Source organism: Ziziphus jujuba, chromosome 7, assembly GCF_031755915.1.
Source record: "Ziziphus jujuba cultivar Dongzao chromosome 7, ASM3175591v1".
Lineage (NCBI taxonomy): Eukaryota > Viridiplantae > Streptophyta > Magnoliopsida > Rosales > Rhamnaceae > Ziziphus > Ziziphus jujuba.
In genome coordinates, this window is record NC_083385.1 from 29,056,102 (window position 1) to 29,079,264 (window position 23,163).

Sequence of the window (23,163 nt, forward strand, 5' to 3'; positions counted from 1 at the left end):
TTCATATTTTGTTAACTAAACTATTAGATTATGTTTAGAGAGCATTAATTGAACAATGCTTAAGTAAGCATTAACTGAACAATGCGTAAGTGTTCGAAGACTATCAGCCAAGCATTGTCTATATATGCTAATTTGAGGTTTTATTTTGTTCTTAATAGGATGAAAAATCTACACATATTAGCAATGTTGGATCATTATGTGTACAAACACGTTTACGATAGAAACAGTAAATGTGTTATCCTTTTGCCCAATTTGGTTCTATGGGTAAAGGTCAAGAACTCCCCAAATAGGTTATCCTTTGTCTGGAAATAAACCATTTTAGACTTTTACCATGATACTATGCTAGCCAAATTTATTTTCCTCTACTAGCCACATCATGTGTCTTGGAATTGCATATTCGTATTTTACTTAGTAAAATAACATTGGACTTTATTAACATGTCTCACCAATATTGACCACTAACAATGAATTTAGATGTTAGATATTTTATGTGTACTAGTCATAATTATGTAATTCATTTACAAAATTTGTTTATACCAGTAATGAGACTAGCTTATTTATTAAACTTTTCAATAGAGCCATTAGTCATACACTCTCTATAATACTTCAGTTGACCCATTAGACTGAAGAACCTATTCTATCTAGAAAGTTAATTGACTTATTATCTGTTTTATATTATTATTTATTATATAAATATATTATTATTATTACTATTATTACTATTACTATTATTATTCATTAATTGTTTTGTATATATATATATATATGAGTCACGATTTAACTAATACGATACACATATTGAGTGATTAGGATTTTGAGGTATTTACGATACTTATTTGGTGAAAACATTAGACATTACTTTGTTACTCTTTGTATTATATTTTACAGATAAATTTGATAAATTAATAACTGCGTTTAAATGTTAGTAATTTAATTAAATTACAATTTTCTATAAATGTGTATAGATTCAAGATTTATAGTGCTATAATGATATATGTTTAATTGTTCATGTTTGATACTACTAACATTAGATGGAGAAAAATGTTTCATCAAAAAACGGAATTAGAGAGAAGAAACACTTGGGTTTCAAAAGAAGATGAAGTTTTTTGGTTTTAAAAAAAATTAAATTACATCTTAGAGGTGGTATTAAGTAATTGGCTAGGGCAAATGACATGGTAATGATGATGTAACCAATTTTAATGACATGGCAGCACCACAATAGCTGGTGGTAACAAATAGAAGTTTTATACATTAACATTGTTATACACAAGTTTTTAATAGTGATAAATAATATTTTTATGATTAAAAAAAAAATAAAAAAAATTCCATTTAATTACAGAATTGGGAAGTGAGGATTAAGATTAACAACCCCAATCGCAAATTTTTAACTGTTTGTTAAAAACACACTAACTGCCAATTTAACTACAGGTTCCATCTTATAAAAGACAAAATTAGTAAAAAATCTAATTTACATGAAAAAAAAGTAACAACTTTTCAATATTTGTATATTTATTTGGAAATGAAAAAATGTGAGCTAAGAGAACCAAATTCCCACTTATGTGGAAAGTTATTTTCATATATAAAAATATTATTTTGAGATTTTTTAAAAACTGGTTTCAAAATTTTTTAAAAATATAAATTTACTTTTAATTTTTCATATAAAATTAAGTTATTACTTGTAAATCATAATTTTTTATTATTTATATAAAAATTAATTTAAAATAAATTTAATCCCAAAAATCAATTTTTCTAAAAAGTTTGACATGTCTCAAACAAACAGACCCAAATGGCTCAATTACTATAGAATGTTACTAATCACAGTGATTCAGTGTACTTTCATCTAATTTCTACTCAAAAAAATAAAAAAAGTGTACTTTTGCATAATGATTGAGATTGTGTCATATGCTTGAGATGATATCATGTGCGGTGAGGAAAAAGTTGGCGACTTTAGCGAAATGTCGACGATATTGTCGGGTGTCGACAACCATCGATATCGATAGTGGAGGGAAGAATATCGGCTTTAAGTGCCTTCAAGATGCATTTGGAAGCCATAATTGCTGAGACAGACCTAAAAAAATAATAAAAATAAAGAAAAAAACCCACAAAAAGACTCAAATCAACTACAGTTTGTGAACCAGAGAAGGAGATATAGATTTATGGCGATCCCATGTCCAATTATTCGGCTTGCTACACAAAACAGAGACCGATCTATCCAAATTCCAACTGAAATAGAGGAGGATAAGAAAGAAAATTACCTCAAGACTATGTAGACCGACCCTTTTGCTTTGAGGATTCAAAGGACAAAGAAAATCAAGATTTTTCAGACTTTGAGCAATGAATTATCAGAGACAGAAAAGAGGGCCTCAGCTAAGATTAAGAAACAATATAGTTTTAGGGCCAAAAGACTTAGCTTCTAGAATTTTCTGTCTTTAACGTCCATACCCTTTTCCCTTTTTTTTTTTTTTTTTTTAAAAAATAAATCTTTTTTAACAATTACTATTATTATTTTTTGAGAAATGCTAGTAGCATTTTTCCCATCCACTCGCCCAAACACTTACCCACTTTTTCATTCAACACATTTTTTTTAATTTTTTCCAAAATCAAGATGCAATTTACATAAAAGATTGTCTATTAATTTTACAGCTTATTATTTCCATTATTATATATTTTTACATTAATAAGAATTATTTTATTATCATTATATTTTAATTATTATATTAATTATTTTATTTTTCAAAATTTATATTTTAAATTAAATATACAATTTTTGTAATTTTATTAATATTTTTATTGATATCAATATTTTTATCTCTATCGATATTTCCATACAAGCCATATTTTTGTCAGTGATCATATGTGAACCGATATTTTTGTCAGTGATCATATGTGAACCGATGAAGCTATCCCACAAAACAGAAGAGTTTCTCTACACGTCCCAACACAAGCTCAACCTTGCAAACTTCACAAATCATACTGGGCTACTCAAAAAGTTCTTTTCCTCTTGAATAATGATAGACTCTTTCACATAAAAATCGCAATTTGCCTTGAATTTCCCATCCTTGTTAAAAATCGCTAATGAAACGAGGAATTGAGACAGGAAGAAGACAAAAACTTTATATCTAAGTCAGGATCGGACGGAATCAAGATTATATTCCTTCTCCGCCCTGTACCTGCATCGTTTATATATATATATATATATATCTTATTAATAAAATATAATTTATATTTTTTTATACTTAAATATAATTATATTAATAATTGAGAATAAATTTTATGTATAAATGATATATATTTTTAAAAATATTTATACTTTTTGTAGAAAAAATATTGTTTATTAATTTTTTTTAATAATGGGGAAATGGGGAATCCCACCCCACCCCATTTATGGGGAAATGGGGAATCCCGGCTTTCCCCTGGTTCAAAAAGACCGGGCTATAGAGCAGGTATGGGGGTATTTTTAGAGGGAGGCGGGGCACAGGAGAGGCCGCTTCAACCCCGATCCACCCTGCCATCCCTATTTTCACATGGATACCAAGATCAATTATCATAACAGCGTTCTAAAAAAATTTTAACACAAAAATTCATTAAATTGTAGCAGAGCCAAACCAACCAAGAAAAAGATAACAATGAAAGTTTTAAAAGAAAACAATACTTGCATGGATGCAATATACTGAGCCACGAGTTGCAAGACATAAGAGTAAATAGCAACAGCATGTTTAAATACATTATAAATTCACAAGCTTTAAGTTCTTCATGTCTCTTGGCAATTAAAAGCTTATTGCTAAATGAACAAACCAACAAGGAGACTTCGAAATTACAAGTCCATGCTCCTTTCCTTCTCCCAAGCATCCATCTGCAAAATCAAACAAAGAATTTGCTAGAATCACGAATATATCTGAAATGCTTAAATGAAGTAAGATATTTTACTACAATATTTTTCGCAAGAACAAACTCCATATGGCCCAAGCCAGTACAACAAAGGATGAGAAAAATTTTCAGCTGGCAAACTTAGTAATGAAGAATAAAATTGTCAATCTAAATTAAATTCAAAGGACAAGTTATAACCCAATAAATTGCAGGCAGCTAGATAAAATCTAAATCCAATTGCCACTTTAAAAAGACATTAATAGCGATTGCCATAGCATCTAGATATATTATAAACATTTTCCTTCAGGAAGCATAAATATTAAATTAACTTTTTATGGCTTGTTCGAGTTAAAGTTAAATGAATATATTAGCAAGAATTAGTGAAATTATTTGACTAGGGTAGTTCTCAAATACAGGGTGCTTATTCAAAGTTTGTTTTTTTGGCATATGGGAGCTTACTCAATTTTCATGTGGGAAAAACAAGCAAAACATTCCCGTGAATACTACAAACTCTGCAACCAACAAGAACATGAAGAAACAAAAGTAAATCATATAAAAGAAAACAAATTAAATAAGTATGGTAACCATCGTTAAGTCCAGATGTTTATTTGATGCAGCATTTCATTTACTTTTGCTGCCTAATAACCATGTTTAGCAGTTTTCACCACAGGACATCAAGTCTTTCCAATCTTTATATATTTATGCATGACAAAATAGAACCATAGTAGGAAGTATGTGCCACTTTCTCAAGTCACTTTAGTGACCCTATAATTTCATTGGAATTCTACAAGCCATTTTTAACTTGCTGTTACTTTTCAGTTTACAAAATTCAAACAAACTCACAAACCTAGACATTTTGATTTTGAAGTTGAATCATGTCGTCTTCTTTTATTCAAATTTAACCAATACAAGCCCCATCCTAACTCCTGGCTTTTAGATCATAGTTTGAAACTTATCAAGATATCCAAACCACTAGGTGATAATCATAAATTTAACTTAAAACATCCTTTAAGTTTAAAATATTTAGACATTCTTCACGTGCATGTACAGCATATGGTTGGATAAATCACTTAGGTTACAGATGCAGACATCATTTTACTCTTTCTCAAGCTTGTAATCTAAAATCTAGCTGCTGCATTATACCGTCTTAATTTCCTTACTCTTCATCAATTAGCCTTTCAATTAACACAGCAAAAAAATATATTCATACACAACAACCATAGTTTAAGAAGTACACAAATAAGTCTAAAGATTACAATCACAAAACCATAAATAAAAGACAACTGGTATCAAATAGAGAGCCTCAAACACCACATGCTTTAGATGTTAATGGTCAATGGTAAAGAGCAAACACAATTTTATCTAAACCTTACATAGATCTAACAATTGCACTAATGTGGAGCAATATTACAAATAGAATATATGAATGTTAATATGTATATGAGTAATTGCACAGCCTAGATTTATGTCAAAAGTTGATTTGATGAAAGAACCATATGATAGAGTGTTAAATCACAGTTTGCCATGATTTGTTTATCATGCTTCACTTTTGGCAGAAAGCTTGATACCTAAACGTAGTCCTGGTGTATTCAAAGAAGTAAGCCCAATCAGATTGATACCTAGAGATGAAAAATGCCATAATCACTGCAGTAATTTTATGCAAAGAGCGCAAGTAACGTATAAGCATAAGTTAAAAATCTAATATTATAGTCTGCTTGTTTTAGACCTTTGCATAGTTCATGGTTTACAGATTAGCGCCATAATTTTGGGGGTAGTATCAATTAACCTTAGGATTTCAATTGCAACAATCAGCTCTATGAACTCTTTATTTGTGTCAATTAATCATTTTTGCAGATTAAAAAAGCTTAATCATTGTTGTAGATAATTAATTTGGATTAGTTAAAAAAGTACAAGAGAAAAATTACCCAAAATAAACAGAGCAAAAATAATGTTATATTTCTCCGATATTTCTTTAAAAGAGTTAAAACATTGTGACGTTTTCGTAATGATTAAATATCATATTATGATGGTTGCTCATGATATTATTTGCAACCGTTTGAGCATGATTTCCAAAGCAACTCTGCGTAATAGAAAACCATTTTCGTTTCCTTTCCAAAAACTTTAAATTATCTTGTCAAAGGCCTGGCAAAGAACCAATCCACTCATGCTGCTATGGGTGAAAGTTAAGTAATTTTCTCTTCATTTGTATAAGCAAAAGCATTATATAGTTTCCACCACACAGAGGCATCCCAATAAAACATGTCAACAAACAGTTAAAATGCATATGATTTTGGCCCCAAATAATAAAACCAGAAAAATAATAGGGTTCTAAAAGCAGATCAGTAATGATATCCCATCTGTAAGATCCATTAACTTAAAAACAATTTCAATGTAATAATCAATAAAATTTCCAGAAGAGCTAATAAAAACAGAAATAAAAGCAGACCCAGAAGACCGAATGGAACGAAATGTAAAAGAGGATTTAAGGGGCTGAATGATCATCGTCACCTGATCAGGTTTTTGTTGTCGTTGTCTCAATGAATCAGTGAGAAGCAGAGGAATGGGAAGAGTGGTGAGAAGAAGAAGAAGAGGAGGAGGATGGAGCAAGGAGTTTGTTGTAGACCTGCTCGCCAACCAGGTAGATGCCGAAGGCGGCGACTCCGAGGCCAAAACCGGGAAGGGCGTGGCGGAGCTGATTGCTAAGCCTCGGATGCTTCCTCCACTCATCCCTCCTCCTGAAGAACTCTCCGGTCGCTCCAAGCGGCTTCGCCATTCTCTCTTACTTTCTCTGCCTCTTCTTCTTCTTCGTGCTCCGTTTAGGTAAAATGGAACCTTTCCAAATTCCAGTATATGTTGGGCTTCGGTTGGTTGGGCCGGCTTGGCTTTGGGTTTACAAACTTTGCATATAAATAAATAAAGGGTAATTTGGTCATTCTACTGCCCTCTCCCTTCCGCTCATAATTATTTTTTATTTTTGGTAACTGGAATTGCCAGCTTGAAGGCAACCAGAGGAATCCAAGAAAATTCCAATCTCCAGGTTGGTGTCAATATAAAGTTCGGTTGTTTTTTTTTTTATTTATTTTTTTTTAATTTTTTTTTATTACTGGTTTCGGCCTGTAGAAATATTGTTCTTTATTTGTTTTGCTTAATTTCCGACTCCAAATATGAAACTATTTTGCGGTTACAGACTTGTGAGTCTTTGAGCATTTTGGCTTTTGTTTTGGTGGCTGTGAATTGTGGATTTACAACCTTCCTAACTCATTATTTATTTATCTATTCATTTATTTTAGAAGAACGAAAACTTGGGTATGCAGTTCTTTTTAATTTTTTATATACAAACCTGAATTTTGGGGCTGTTCTTGAATTTTTATTTATTTATTTATTTTCCTTCAATGTTACTTTTTATTGCTTATACAGGAATTTTTTGGTTTAGTCTCCAGTTTTCTAATCTTTGAAGGAAAACAATGGTTTATGAAGTTCTGAAGTTGACATAAATTACATGTGAAAAAATATTAGTTTTGTTTTTCTTGTTAAATGTGTTTTTCAAAGCCAATCGTTTTGTAATTTGTTTGAGTGAGTTAGGATTCTGCATTCTTCACTGGGTTTCAGTCTCCATAAGAGTAGATGAGGAATCACCATTTGGGTCTTCAGATTAATTGACTCTGTGCCATAGTTGGGAGAATTGGGTTACAGCATTGAAAATTAATTGGATTTCGTTTGAAACATTTCTATACCGAGGGTCGTTTTGGTTTAGATTCCGATTCTGCTTGCTTATATGCATATGGAAAGTGATAGTCGATGCCTTTCATGACCATCTTTGTGAACTCAGTAATAACTGTAAAAGCAAATTGCTTTTTATTTTCTTATTTATTATTCTTCTGGTTTGGAGTGACTGTTTTTGCAGGGATGTTATATAAAATTGGGGCGACCTTTGTCACACTATTAATTCAGTAAAATTATTGCCGCTGATAAGTAAGCAAGCATCTTCATCTCTACTTGATGAACTATGCATCTGTGTTGCACTTTTTGCTTTGACTAATTACTCAAAGTAGCTATTCCCAGGAAAATTTATTTTTGATTCAAAAGAAGAGTAGAGAGACTGCTAGCCTTATATACCATAATCCTATATATTTTATATTGAAATTTTGGTGTTTCATAGGGATTCTCATTGGCACTAAGCTGAATGGCATTGTATTTGCCTTGCTCACCTCATAGAGATTGGCCTATCTTTTCCCTAAATTCTAGCTTTCTCCCTAGGAATGCTTCCTTGTTTCTTGGTGATACTAACAAAAGTTATTACAGTAGGAACTGCATAGAACTTTCTATTTCAATTTCTTGTTCATCTATCAAAACTGTCCGTAGCCCTTCTCTAGACAAGCATATTGTGAAGCAAAATAAGATAAGATTTGTTCAAAAGCTGAAAACCCTGCTCCTCTCTAAACCAAAACACTATATTCCTATACATATCCTTTCCAAATGTCGATCTTACCTTTCCCTTTCAAAGCCTAAGTCTATCATCTCAATGATTCATCGTTACCCTTCAATATTCGAGCTTTTCTCAATTCCAAGAGCACCCACACCATTGAATGCTACAAAGTCATATTCCCAACTCTGTGTCCGTCTAACCCCAGCTGCAGCTGCTCTTGCTTCTGAGGAATTAAATTACAAATTGCTCATCTCTGATAGCCTGGCCACCAAACTCCAGAAACTGCTTATGCTCTCTTCTCACCGACGGCTACTTTTGTCGAAACTGGTACACCTTGCTCCTGATCTTGGTCTTCCACCCAATTTTCGTTCTCGCCTCTGCAATGATCACTCAGATAAATTTAAGACTGTTAACACCTCCTATGGCCGTGCACTTGAACTTGTCTCGTGGAAACCAGACTTGGCAATGCCTTTACTCTCCCCGGAAGTTCAATCAAGTGGGCTGATAGTAGACAGGCCTTTGAAGTTCAAGCAACTAAGACTACGAAAGGGATTGAATTTGAAGAGAGCTCATCGCGATTTCCTGATCAAGTTTAGAGAAATGCCTGATGTTTGCCCTTATAAAACTTCTGTTACGGAGTTTGCTAAAGAATCCATTGAGGCAGAGAAGAGAGCTTGTGCAGTGGTGAGAGAGGTACTTGGAATGACGGTTGAAAGGAGGACTTTGATAGACCACTTGACTCATTTTAGGAAGGAGTTTGGGCTGCCCAATAAGTTGAGGGCTATGATTGTAAGGCACCCAGAGTTATTCTACGTGAGCTTGAAAGGGCTGAGGGATTCTGTGTTCTTGGTTGAGGGGTTTGATGAGAAAGGTATGTTGTTGGAGAAGGATAGAAGTTTGGAGATGAGGGAAAAGTTGATGGAGTTGGTTAGGGAAGGGAAGAGAATGAGAAGAGAAAGGAAGAAAGCTTGGATTAACAATACAGATATTGGTGAGTGTAATGATGAAAAAGATGATGATTATGAGGCTGATGGCTATAACGATGATTATGATGACGGTTTGGAGAATTTATTTGAATCTGAATATTCAGACTTAGAGGATGATGACGACGAAGAGAGCAGTGTGCTCTTGTCTTACAGGGATAATGCAGAGTTTTGGGCTGCAGATGCAGCTTCTTTTTCCAATATTTTGGATGGAGGTCCAATGGAACCTTGGTAGTAGTGAAGGCCAACACTCGACAATTTCTGCATGTCATCCAACAATAACAGTAGTAGGGACAAATTGTTGTATTGGTATGGTTATGTATCCTTTTATCATGGTATACAAACGGCAGATGTACATTCTTGATCTTGGCTCATTCTCTGTGTCTTTTCAGTTCTAACGCCTCCTTTCATTATTCTTTGCAGCAAAGGTAATAATAGATATATAGTTTTGAGGTGGCAAAAACTGTTTTTTTACTTTGCTGAGACCTGTTTGTTCCGTATTTTGTTTATTCTATATTATGTCTTCTCTAATTAGTACTACCAAGAGAATAGCTAAAAAACCGTTTTCCTCCACTTTTAAGATTGGGTGTTAATGGTTTTTCTTCTTCCTTTTTTTTTTTTTTTTTTCCTCTCTACCAAAAGAATGGTTTTTAGTGTGTTTTAACTAAAAGATATCATAATAATGAAATCCAAGTGCTACTAGGCCTTTGAAATCTTGATTCTTTAAAGGAGAACATATTTTGTTTAATAATAAAAAATAGCCATTACAATAGTTTCTTTAAAAAAGAAAAAAAAGAAAAAAAAAAGAAAAAATAATCTATAATTTTTTTAAAATTTAAATATTTCAAATCAAATTGTTTTCAGATAATAAAAACACATAAATGGACAAAAGTAAGTAGATTACTATCAATCTAATCATAAAATATACAAAGTATGCAAAGGGTAATAAACAGTTTTATTTTATTTTATTTTTTTGCGAAGAAAGGTAATAAACTTATAACTGGAAATCTAATGCAAAATATAACAGACCACCAGTGGTACCAAAAAGTACAGATTTGATTAATTTATCAAAAAAAAAAAAAAAAGTACAGATTTGATTAAGGTGCCAAAAGGAATCTAAGTTCAAGCATTCTAACTAACGTAGCAATTTGCCAAAGGCATCAGCTAGCCGTTCCAAATGCACTACATCAATGCGGTCCCAACAAACTACAAGAATATCACATTACCCAAAAAAAAAAAAAAAAAAAAAAAAAAGAAGTAAATAATAATAAAAAAAAACTACAAGGATATCAATTCATGCTACTCAAAAACAATATATGTATATATTTAAAGATATATTTGAAATTTATACAAGTCTAGTAAATACTAAATGAGAATATTTCTTCTAAATCTCCTAAGGTTTGCATTAGTTTCAATTTAGTTCCTCAGGTTTTGAAAATTATAATTGGGATCTTTATAAGGATGTAAATGAAAATTTTGAGGATGTGAATAAAATAACACAGGAGGAAAATAAAAATTATTTGAAACCTAAGGGGAGATAAATAATATTTTTGAAATCATAGGGATTAAATTGTATTTAAATCAAACATTAAGTAAGGTAAATTAAATTAATCCATACTAAAATTCTTGGAGAAAAAAAGCAAACCCTATCAAGATTTATATAAACTTCAAATGTATTTTTAAATCTCAGCCGTTGAAGAGATATATCGACTGAGAAATGAAGTCTTAATCAAAAATTCATTAGGGTATCCTAATGAGAAATTGACTATAGATATATATTTGATATGGTAAAGACCTTGTAAATACATCTTCAAGGGTGAATATGGATTGCTCTAATAGTTTAGAGTCTGGCTATTTGTTACATTGGTCATGATCATCAGCTTATGTAACAAATTTTAATTGATGACATTTAATTCGATTATTTTTTATATTAATAAACCATAAAAGTGAACCATTTAATAGTAATTATTTAAAGTAATGTGGTATTAGACCTAAATTCTTTCCAACAAATTCATGGACTTATTTTATTATGGTTTAGACCCAAATAAGGAAGAGAACAAAGGAGAGCTCATATTATTTGATCAGGCCTAAGGGAAGTGTCCAGAATGAGGCCTGTTAATTCTTCCTTAATAGGAATATCAACGGGGCAGGACGGGGTGGGATCAATTTTTAAAATCCTGTTCCCGTTCCCGCAGAGAATTTTCTATCCCGTCCCTGCAGTTTTTTCCGTTTCTTTATAGGTAGGGCGGGGATGGGGATTCCCCAATCAGGGACGGGGCAGGGCGGTTGTCCCCACTTTTTTTTTTTTTATCAATTTTATAATATTTTTTTTGAAAAATTTATATAATTTTTTTTATGAATAAAATGTAAATAAAGTGACTAAAATGTAATAAAAATACAATAAAATATATCGATGTTGATGGTCAAAGTTGAGGGTTTAGTGTTGGAGCTTGTAAGAAAAGAAGAAAATGATGTTTTACATAAATGAAACTAGAAAAAAATTTTAAATATATATATATATATATATATATATCGGGCTGGGTTCGGGGTAGGATATTTATTCCCCGTCCCCGGTTCGGGTTTTAAACCTTTGCGCCGAGCCCGCCCCATAACCCAATTTTTCGGGGAAAAATCACCCCATTAGAGGTGGTATACCGTAGGGATCGGGTCATGCAGGGCAAATTGCCATTCTTATTCCTTAAGGTGAGAAATCAATGATGTTACTTGGTTTTTAAGCTAGTGTTACTGGGCAAAAATGCAGGTTTGGTATGCCTTGGGATGTCAGCCTACAGTACGTTAGCGATGTGTCAATATTTCATTGGCTTAGTATTATCCGACCTGAAATAGGATCTTGAATGACATCACAAAATACAACTATCAAGATACATGTCTTTTCCAAGTTGAGCCTTAGCCATTTTTGTCCTATATATATATGTGTATTAGGTAAAGCCTATGGGGTAAGGGGATACCCCTTTTTATTACCAACTAGACAAAACTTAATCTTCTTCCTCTTGAATTTCTAAAAGTACTTTTTAATCTTTGAGAGACTTCCACGACTAACTTGACTATCAAAGTGGTTACATTGGAGCCCACTAATGGTTTTATGTGATTTTAATTGCTTAGACGAAGGAAAAAGACATCTAGACATGGTCAACCTCAATGGAGCTTGGAGTTCACCAGACTGAACAAAATTTGTCATCAATAACATGGCATCGTCTGTGGGCTTTGTATAGCCATTATTTCTTATTCTTTATCATTTGATTTGTTGTTGGGATGAGTTTTATGTCACATTTTTAAGTTTTATATTGAGACCTCATGTTGTATGCTGAACTATGGAGTGTTCTATTGGGGGTAGATTTTATATTTCATATGCTACTTGATTTTGAACTTTTGCGAGGGTTTGTTTTTTGGAGATATTCTTTGTAATGGATTGTAAGATATGGTTACATTGAGGTTTTGTTGATTTCTTTGTAAGATCTTGAAATCTTGTGAGATCTCATTTTTCTTTGTGAAATCTCTTTTAGAGTTAGGATTTATGGTTTCATATTGTGATTTTGTGTAATTTTTTTGCTTGAATCATGGCTATTTTGAGGAATATTGGGAAACAGAACGTTCTGGAATGGCTACTTTCATAATCAAAGGTCGGAGAATGTTCTGTACATGGTGTCCTATGTGAACTTGGGACCTTGGTAAATTTTTGTGGTGGTTACAGATCTACAAGTCTCATACTTTTCCTATGCCACCTCCATAATCTCCATCTTTGCATCACCGTACTAGATCAAAGAAGCATCGTGGTGAGGAGGTGGAACCTTGTAGGATTAGCAATGTTTAGATCTTACAATTGGAGAATCACCTGGATTAATTCATTTCAAACATGAGTGCCTTTGTTTAATGACAAGATGGGAGACAGGGAACTACTGCATGCCTTCTCCATTGGAGGAACTTAACGTTTCACTCAACATTTCCCTGGGCATTCACATCTTGGTCAAATGGAACTATACGCATTCTCTTATGAATTGTCTTCCCCTCCCAATTCAAAATTCTTTCCTAAAATTCTGATTCCTTGCGGTTGGATCGGCTTAGAATCAAGCTACCTGTCACTTATCTTGGCTTGGCCTATCTCTAGGTATTCTCTAAAAAAGAATGTCAAAATATTCCTCATCACTGTCACTGTTTTTGTCATCTAGCTCAGTGGTATTTGGTTCAATGTTCACTAATATCTTTCATTCGATGTGGTGTGGTAAGTCAAAGTAGATGAATTGCTCGTGGCCTAAAAAAACCTTTTTCATCATTCGAAAGTGACATCTTGGCTTGGCTTCTTCCCTTTCGACCCCATCCTGGTGAGGTCCAACAGCTGACTATCCAGCAACAAAGCCATAAATAGTAGGTCATATCATTGGGGAATGCCTAACCCCACAGTAAACATATAATAAGCTTAAACAGGAAATTAGGAATTATGAGTTTTGTCCATGCGATCTAACGAATAAAGTGGAAAAATTTCCAGTCTAAATTAACAAAATGGAATGAAAATTATGTCGTAACCCAGTGACAAAGGAACGGATGTTTTCAGGGCTTTATTTCTTGCTGCTTACCTATTTGAGAGAGTTTACTTATGCTACGCCCTTGCCTAACTATTTGGGCTAGCTTACTTGGACTATTCTAATCAATGCTCAACTTTGCGAAAGGATTTCTCAAAAGGAAAAGGCCATAAGTGTAGAAATAGTAACCATTTTTTCGTTCTTCAAATGACATTAGTGGATACAAATTGATCGAGTGCTCTTATTTCATAACAATAGGTGGGAGATCGGAATGAGATCCTGTGTTTTCATGTCTCACCGTAAATCCTAGAGTTTGATATCCATCTTCAGCTTTACTACTTTTCCCAGACTAAGACAGGAGGATAACAATAAGCAGGTAAGCTGATGGATGTGGCAAACGGCACCCTCTTTTGCAGGAAAGAAAGCAACTGGGCAATCAAAGTCCTCTCCACCTAACAGATCTCAATCTAGTGATAGGGTAAAAGGACATGAGCTTCTTGACCTTCCTAACCTGAATGGATGATATAGATTTTATTGAGATGGTTGCCATCAAATACTTGAGTGAGCTGCAATGCAACCATCTTATCCATTGAAGTAGCTAGAAGCTACCTTAACTGTCGTCTTATACATTGCTTTACGAAAAGCCCCATCAAAAGTGCCAAACTTGACCTAACCATGTCAAACTCACTTCACTCACTGTAAAGAGAGATCTTCCTAATAGCTATTGTTCAAAGAAAGGGTTTTAGTAGGACATTCATAAAGAAAGGAACTCAAAAAGTACATAGACAAGCACTACGTGATAGGGGATTGGATTTATCCCATTAGGATTTTTGTCTTTGCATCTTTTCTTAAAAGAATTTTAGATACTAAGGCTTTGTTTTCCAGGCTAGCAACAACAAAACCATTCCTCCCCCATTTCTTATAGCTTTTGCCTTCATTTTAAACTTAATCAAGTAGTTTTAATAATTTGTTATAGTGAATGATCTATTAATTTTAATTAGATTTCTTATCTTGCCCTTGAAGCTGGTTAGTCTCTAGTAAGAGAAAAAGTTCTACATTAGATAGATAATAAATCGAAATTAGGAGAAAATGCCTTTCAAGATGGAACTGGTATCTAATGAATTCAACCCCATACAAGTAGACCTATTAGCCGGATTTCATAAAAAAATGAGTTTTAAGTAGCAAATAGTGGATACTCATTGATTTTGGAAAATTTCATTGGTTTTTAAGATTAATTGTGGGTGTGGATGGATTCTAGAATTTTAATTTTGACATGGGGCATCATGGTTCTTGTAGAAGGTAACTTCCCTAAGCCATCCTTGGGCAATATGGTGATATTTTTTAATGTTTTAAAGTGCATAAGTATAACGTCATTGCAAAAATTATTAAAATTTTGCTTCCACCTTATTGGTTGTTTCAATTGCTTAATACTTGTTATCATCATGAGGTCTTGTGTTTAAATCATCGCAACACATGGGTGGAAGTCGAGCTCCAATTGCTTTGTCAATATATGGAAAAAAAATTCCAAGCAGATTGGGGTACCACCAATCCAAATCTTAAAGGTGTTTGGACTAGCTTTCCATTCTCTAATAATATTTTGATTGTCCAACTCTCACTGAAATTCAAAATCCCATTTATGGACTGATTTGAAGGAATAGGAGGCCTCATTGAGCATCTTGAATCTTTCAGAACTTGGATGGATTTTGGGGGAGTTTCTGATATAGCAATCTATAAGATGTTTCTTATTACTTTATGGGGATCAACATAGACTTGGTTCAATAAATTGCATCTGGGGGATTCAGTGTTTTGAACAACTTAGAAATAGCTTCGTAGTAAAGTTTGGGGTTAAAAGTTCATAAGAAGCCATCAATGTACCTATTGTTATGAGATACTAAATAGTTATGATTAGAGGTTTATTGAGGTTACCATGCATGTGGAGAAATTTACTGGTGATGCAACAATTCATTCTTTCATTTCCCAACTTTGAATTGAAGAATTCATGAGGACACTTATGGATAATCAACTTCAGACTTTTTTGGAAATGCTTGCTAAAAGCACATAGATTCATTACCACAGAGTAACTTCTCAACTCTCACAAGCATCTCGAAAAAAAGGGGGCATCAACGTAGGAGCGATCAAAGATAAAGTCAACATTTGAATAGAAGTACAAAAGATGCTAACCAAAAAAGATATGAGCATTGGAGGGAAATAAGAAGCAAATTGAGTGATATACTCCCTCGAATACCTCTTGGATGAATGTGCAAGTTGAAGATGGGAATATTTTGAGGAAGTAAGCACCCATCAAAGCCCCTATAAGTAAGAGAATCATTGGAGATACTGTAGATATAACATGCTGTATGGCCAAAGTACAAAAATTGTTACAATATGAAGGATGAGATTGTGGTGTTGATTAGGTGGGGTCACCTTTGAGAATTTGGATCTAGATAACCTGCATTGGATTAACAGTGTAGAGATTTTGCCTAAAAGGAAGAATAATTAGCCCCCACTACAGAAAGTTAGAACTATCATTGGTGGATCTGATAGTGGATATTCAAATAGAGCTCATAAAGCTTATGCTCATGAAGCAAGATTCATGAAAAACTCCTACATGTTCGCATGGTCACATAAGTATATGGCTGGAGTGGATCCTTAATTAATGGTTCATAAGTTAAATGTAAACCCATCCTTCTAACCTGTACGACAAAACAAGGAGTGCTTGGTGGGGAAATATATGAAGCCCTAAAGTGATAGGTTGACAAACTCATAGTTGCACATCCAAGCTGGTTATTTAATGTGGTACTTATGAAAAAGGCAAACAAAGAGAGAAGATTATGCACGAATTTTACCGATCTTAATAAATCATGTTCTAAGGATAGCTTTCCTTTGCCAAAAGTTGATCAATTGGTGGATTCAACAGCATGCCACGAGACATTCAGTTTTGTCAATGCATATTCTAGGTATACTCAAATCAAGATGCATCTAGAGGATCAGAAAAAGAAAAAAAAAAAAAAGCCTTCATCACTAAACTTAGAATAAGATTCATCTAGAGGATAAAAAAAAATGGCTTTCATAACTGATTATAATCCTTTATTGTTATAAGATGATGCCATTCAAGTTCAAGAATGCAGGGGCAATCTATTAAAGGCTTGTCAACATGATGTTTGCTTAGCAAATCGAGAAGACCATGAAAGTTTATGTAGATAACATGCTTGAAAAGTGTAAAAGCAACAGAGCATTTGATGCACCTTGACGAGATGTTTAATATCATTAAAATGTATAAAATGAAACTTAATGCTACTAAATATGCTTTTGATGTGTCAGTTGAGAAATTTTTGGGCTTTATGGTGAGCCAGTGTCCAATTGAAACTAACCTAGACAAAATCTGAGTTATGTTGGAGATGTCTCCACCTCGAAATGCTAAAGAAGTTCAGAAGTTAATTGAAAAGTTGACACCATTTAATAGATTTGTTTATAGAGTAACTGATTAGTGCTTACCTTTCTTTAATGTAATTCAAGAAAGTAAAACTTTCTGGTGGATGGATGAATGCAAGTAAGCTTTTCAAGAATTAAAGAGATTCAGGGAGGTATTATTGCTATACTTGGCTATTTCTCCCATCACGGTCAGTGCCGCCTTGGTCTAAGGGGAAAGAGTGGTTCAATATCTGATTTACTATATTAGCTTAGCCATGATACTTATTGAGATGAGGTACTCAAAGATTAATAAGCTTGCATTGACATTGGTGGTATCATCTTGAAAATTAAAACCTTATTTTCAAGCTGATATGGTCTGTAACACCCCGTCCCGAAGTACATAGGAAATTTCTCAAATTTGACCGAGGTTGACCAGGTTTGACCATCATTGACCGAGAAGGGGTCAAATGTTGACTTTTTGCTTTCGGTGGAATTTCACATTGACTGAGGTCTCGTTAAAAAGTACACATTGGCACGAATTCATAGACTAGTAGCACGTTGAAAATGGAGTTACGGTTTGAAAGCTATGAGCAAAACAAGTTGAGGTCCAAATTGTCCAAAGGTATCGGGTTGACTTTTTATTTTTGAGGATATGAGCTTTGACTCATATACAAATGTGAAGTACTCGTCGGTACGAGTCCATAGGCTAGCGGCACACCTGATGTGGACATTTCGTTGAAAAGTTATGGACCTGTAAAATTTTTAAATACAGTATTATTTTAATATTATTTTTAAATATGTGAACAGTATGCCACGTGTAATTTAATAAAGGGTGCCATGTGTCACAACGGTGAGATGCTACATGTCAACCATGATTAAATACCATATTATTTTATTATTATTCTATACAATAATATTATTTAATTATTTTCTTTTATTTTCTTTTTCTTTTCTTTTTTCCTTCCCCCACGTGGGAAAAAAAAGGCCCACGGCCCCTCCTTCTTTCTTTCTTCTTCTTCTTCCTTCTTCTCCTTCTCTCTTCATTTTTCTTTCCTGTCAATATCTCTCTCTCTCCCTGCTGCATCTTTTTCGGCCACTGGATGGCCACACGCACTAGCCACCAGTGAAGCCCAGCCGTCAGCGAGCTCAGGTACCAAGTTTGGTGGCCAGCCGATCGGCGACGTGCCCAGATCGGCGGTTGAAGCCGGTGACGGCTCATTTTGTTTTTCCAGCGATTCTCACCGTTTTCGGCCAGTCCAGTCCGATCTTCCACCCTTTTCTCCCTATTTTGGGTCTTCTGAGTTCAAACATGGTCTCCAATTGTTTAAATTCAAAGTGGTTCGCGAGTTATGAGGAGGTGAAGTTTGAACGGTACTTCTCGGGCAAATTCCGACCACCACCGGCGGAATTGGGGTCAATGGAGGCTAGTAATGTGATTCTCGTCTCCTTAGCTTTCCATAGACACCTTATTTGTGAATTTTAGATACCGTTTGCATTAGCTCCCCCGGATACCAGGTATTATTTATTCGAATAAAATATTAATTTATTTGAATTAGGTAATATTGTTGTTCTAGGAGCACGTGTGAGTCATGGAATGGATCCTATGGAGGATCTTAGTTGGATTGCATGCTCGAGGTGAGTGACCTACCTTCAAAATTATTTTGGGATGTTAAAATATATATATATATATTTTGTGTTAATTGGTTATTTGAAGAATATGTTTTATGTGTTGAATATTTAGTAAATTTATATTTGGAATTTTGATGCCAAAATTGACTGGAATTGAATATTTGTGCATTATGAAATATTTTGGTTTTAAGGATTATATGCATTTGGGATTTTTTTAATTATTATTAAATTTCATTGTTGGAGTATTTCATAATTAAATATTTGAGAAATAGGTTTTATGTATTTGATATTAAGAGAATTTCTTTATAGAATTATATTGCCAATTTATGATAATTTTTTTTAATGCGTTTTGGTGCAAAAATATATTTTGGGACTTAAGATTCATGGTTTAAAGTTTGGTTTAAATTATTGTTAAATTTAATGTTGGTGTTATGATGGTGATTTATATGAATTTAATTGCATTCGGATTTAATATAGTTTTTAATATCATTTTTGGTACAGCTTGATTTTAAGGATTTGAAGAAAAATTTTTATTTTAAAAGTATTATGCTTCAAAAATATTTTTATGCATTTAAATATTATGGAATTGATTTATTTATGGTGAAATTGATGGATTTTAAAGTTATGGATTTATGATGAGGATTAAAGAAAAAATGTGGGATGGTGAATTTGAAAAATGGTATGATTCCCACGGTGAGTTTTGGAAAAATGGTTACTTTTAAAAATAATATGGTTATTTGTTTTAGATGCACTCATACAATACTAGTGTTCTGTACTGTGTATGTGAATGTGCACGCAAGTTATAATGTCTACCATGAGTTGCCATCGGACCGAGGGCAGGCAAGTTTGGTATTGGCCATAAACCGTCCCCCTCCATGGTCAGGTTGACGGTTTAAACAGCGGCATTGTCGGGATGCCGAAGTGACTGTATGCAAGTTTCTCTCTTTAACTTCCCGCCAGATGGTGCTCGGGATGCTGGGTATCATAGGGCAGCACTGATATATAGTGTGGTGCTTTAAGTTATTTTCTCGATACGAATTTCAAACCAAGATACTTTAAAATCATATTTAAAATTAAACATATTTAATTTTGTTTTAGTGCTTATTTCAAACTAATATTTTCTAAAATGTATTTATTCATGTTTTTATCAATTATTTTAAATTGGTGTTTTAGAATTTTATTTTACCATGTTGATATTATTTATTTAGATTTTGAAATTTTAACATGAATTTTATTGTATTCTTTTATCTATATTAAATTGAGGTTTAAAATATATTAAAAAGTTCCCTTGATTAATTCAATGATTTAAAAAATAAATTTTATAATTTATATTCTGAATTTATTTTTGTTTTATGCCAAATTTCTTTAATACAAGTTTATTTACGATTTTATTTATTTTATCTAGTAATGTTTATTATAAATTTAATTATTGGATTTTTAAAATGTTTTCAATATACATATTGAGTTCTAAATTAATATTTGTATTTATGTGCATTCTAAATTATTGCATTCCGTTTAATTTGATATTTCCTTGATTATTTTTTTTTATTTAAATTTTAATGTGATTTTGCTTATTTTATTTATGACATTTTGTTACAATTTAATAATTGTTATTAAAATTATTCTTGTTTCTTACATATTCTAGATCTTTAATTTAATGTATTTTATTTATAATTTATATAATTAATTATTCCTTGATTTTTGGGGTACAATTATTGGATTTTGTGAAAATATTTTTAAAAGGGAACATTTCTAACAGAGTGAATTATGAGAGTTTTGAGAGAAAACATTATTTTAAATATTTATTATAATTATTTATTTAATTGTTTGGTATTGATTAATTAAGTTTCTTTTATTGTTATATTATTAATATTATAATTGTGTAATAGATTGGATCACTCACTGAGATGATTAGCATCTCATGTTTTTAAATTCCATTTCCCTAGGCCCAAGTTAGGAGACGTTGATCGTTCGGGGCGAGCACGACATCTTAGTTCATTGCCGAAAGTCCAAGAAGCATTTCCTCCCTTTTTTCCCTCCATCTTGTATTGCTTCATCTGTCATTATATTAATTTCATAATTCTTTGTATGATGCTCTGTGTACAGATTGGATAGATATTTGTTTAATTGCTTATTGATTCCCTGTTATTATTTTGGAGTGCTGTAAATTTGTGGAAACAAATTGTAGTAAGGTGAGAGGAATAAGAGGATGTTTCTAGAAGTGTTTTTCATGCAGAAAAATTTTGTGGTAAGTCTAACCCTTAAGGGAGGTTCTATCGGATTTTTCATTGGAGGGTCCGGTAGGGTTTTCCTAGGATTAGGGCTTGTTTAGGGTTCCGGTGAGGAATTTTGGACGGGTCCTGACAGGTCCATGTGCCTACTAATTATCCATTGAGGCAAGTCTTGATCAAGTGGTCTGTAGAGTTGGGTCAATATAATGTGAATTACCAACCTAGAACATCTATTAAGGCTCAAGTGATTATTGCCTTCATCATAGAGTTTACGAACCTACCCAAGATCATATTTATAGATGATTAAGTCGTTAAAGTGTAGCTTGAAAGTTCTTTTCTCACATGAACTTTGCATGTAGATGGGGCCTTAATGAACATGGCAGTGGTGCTAGGCTCATACAGACTTCCCCAGCACCCAAACATATCAGGTTGGAGTATGCTTTTGCGAATAGGATTGAAAGTTATGGATAACGAAGTTGAATATGAAGCCATAATAGTTGGAGTGAAATTGACCAAAGCCGTTGAGCTATGAAAGTTACTAATACATAGTCACTAGCATTTGGTTGTTAAGTAAGTAAGTAAGTGGAAAATATCAAGCTAAAAGCAAGAAATTGGGTGCCTGCTTGAAGATAGTAAGGTTAGTAAAAAGCTTGGAGTGTATCAAATTACTCAGATACTAAGGTCGAAAAATGAGGAGGCTGATTCTTTGGCCAAACTTGCCTCCACTCCAAGTACTAAATTAAGGCACACTGTACCAATTAAATTCTTGAAAAATCTTAGTTTTTATGAAAAACCAAAAGAAGTAAATGTTACTTCAAATAGCCTCAATTGGATGGATCCACTTTTAGAGTACTTGACTGGAGAAAGCTTCCACTTGATAAATTTGAAGCTTATAAACTGAAGGGATATTGGCAGCTATGCACCATGAACTTTATCGAGTTGACACATTGCATCATAAACTTTTTTTCCTGACATTATGCACTCTAAACTTCCTTTTCTCTTGCACCGTTGGTTTTTCTGTCAAAAATGCTTAACGGAATGATCATGTATTGCACACGTGATCATCAAGTAAGGGTAGATCATGTCATTTTGTTATTCTCACATTAGAAATTAGGGCTTAAAAAAATGGAGTTTTACCCTAAGTTTGAAAGAGATATTGCATTTTGAAATGCCTCCATTTTCTCTACCCTAAAAAATAAAGTAAGAATTGTGAAGAGACAGCCATGAAGGGATACAATCGGAATGGTATATGTGCTTATAGGGCATTTCTTGAGCTTTGGTTCCCAATTCAAAAGCCTTTTTTGCACATGACACAGTGCGGTTCATTCATTCGAGACGTGAGAATCGTCGATCTCAATCATCAGCATCGACTAGATCACAGTTTTGGATGCTGGTGGCTACTCGCACCATCCGATACCTTTGATTTCGATCTGAGAAAGCTACTTTAAAAGCTGGTTGAATCCAGACCCCAATAGAAATTCCGACATGCTCGGCGGCAAAGGTCTCAAACCTGATCCAGTACCTCATCGTAATAGAGCTTTAACCCATGTCCTTCTGAACGGCCATCGCCGTTAGCTCCATCCGACGATGATCCGTGAAGCACGATCATCGGGTTGAAAGGAGAACAATTGCTGCCATTTCACATGAACAGAGCTTCCCTTTCCATTCCACAAACCTTCAGAACCAGAATTTTCTATTAAAAAAAAAAAAAAAGATTTATTGGATGGATTTTCAAGAATTCTTTTCTACGAAAAGAAAAATCGTCTTCATATGAATAAGCGAGAAAAAAAGAGATAAGGGTGGTGTTTCAAAGACAAGAAAATGAAGAAATTATGACTTTCTTGGAAAAAAAGTTGGACAAAACTGCAAGAAACTTTTCTTTTTCTTCTTTTTTTTTATATTTTTGATTTTCGATAAATTTTCTTTTTATTTTTTATTATTTTCTTAATTTATATGAGAGAGGTCAAATTTTCCATTGGGAAAGTGGTTTTGAAGGAACCTGAGAACATCAAAATGACTTGATCTACCCTCATTTGATGATCATGTATGCAGCACGTGATCATTCCATTAAGCATGTT

The 23,163-nt window shown here is 33.2% G+C and overlaps 2 protein-coding genes and 1 long non-coding RNA gene across 7 annotated transcripts; 1 reads left to right on the forward strand and 2 right to left on the reverse strand.

The window, feature by feature from the left end:
- Positions 1–1,766: 1,766 nt before the first annotated feature.
- LOC125423875 (uncharacterized) lies at positions 1,767–2,735 on the reverse strand. Its single transcript, XR_007242632.2, has 2 exons — positions 2,256–2,735; positions 1,767–2,068 (listed from the first exon to the last, which is right to left on the reverse strand). It is a non-coding gene; the product is annotated as an uncharacterized LOC125423875 (long non-coding RNA).
- Positions 2,736–3,633: 898 nt separating this feature from the next.
- On the reverse strand, positions 3,634–6,744 carry LOC107408191 (NADH dehydrogenase [ubiquinone] 1 beta subcomplex subunit 3-B-like). Of its 3 annotated transcripts, XR_007242430.2 has the most exons (4): positions 6,376–6,744; positions 5,436–5,486; positions 4,327–4,379; positions 3,634–3,853 (listed from the first exon to the last, which is right to left on the reverse strand). XR_007242430.2 is itself a non-coding variant. In XM_016015564.4 (2 exons), the coding sequence occupies exon 1, from the start codon at positions 6,638–6,640 to the stop codon at positions 6,410–6,412; it is 231 nt and encodes a 76-aa protein (XP_015871050.1). In that variant the 5' UTR covers positions 6,641–6,739; the 3' UTR covers positions 3,634–3,853; positions 6,376–6,409. The 3 variants fall into 3 exon arrangements, 1 of the variants encoding a protein (XP_015871050.1); XR_003054542.3 differs by lacking the exon at positions 5,436–5,486; XM_016015564.4 differs by lacking the exons at positions 4,327–4,379; positions 5,436–5,486 and having other exon boundaries at positions 6,376–6,739.
- A 56-nt stretch (positions 6,745–6,800) lies between these two features.
- Positions 6,801–9,640, forward strand: LOC107408190 (protein WHAT'S THIS FACTOR 1 homolog, chloroplastic). Of its 3 annotated transcripts, none has more exons than XM_048478820.2 (3): positions 6,801–6,904; positions 7,772–7,839; positions 8,027–9,640. In XM_048478820.2, exon 3 carries the CDS (start codon positions 8,051–8,053, stop codon positions 9,509–9,511), a length of 1,461 nt encoding a protein of 486 aa, XP_048334777.2. In that variant the 5' UTR covers positions 6,801–6,904; positions 7,772–7,839; positions 8,027–8,050; the 3' UTR covers positions 9,512–9,640. The 3 variants fall into 3 exon arrangements, with proteins under 3 accessions (XP_048334777.2, XP_048334779.2, XP_048334778.2); XM_048478821.2 differs by having other exon boundaries at positions 6,812–6,904; positions 7,757–7,839; XM_048478822.2 differs by lacking the exon at positions 7,772–7,839 and having other exon boundaries at positions 6,810–6,904.
- Positions 9,641–23,163: the final 13,523 nt, after the last annotated feature.

What these genes read in the sequence shown, in the direction of transcription:
- LOC107408191 (XM_016015564.4), bottom strand. Translation starts at nt 6,640, where the DNA reads ATGGCGAAGCCGCTTGGAGCGACCGGAGAGTTCTTCAGGAGGAGGGAT.
- LOC107408190 (XM_048478820.2), top strand. Translation starts at nt 8,051, where the DNA reads ATGGCATTGTATTTGCCTTGCTCACCTCATAGAGATTGGCCTATCTTT.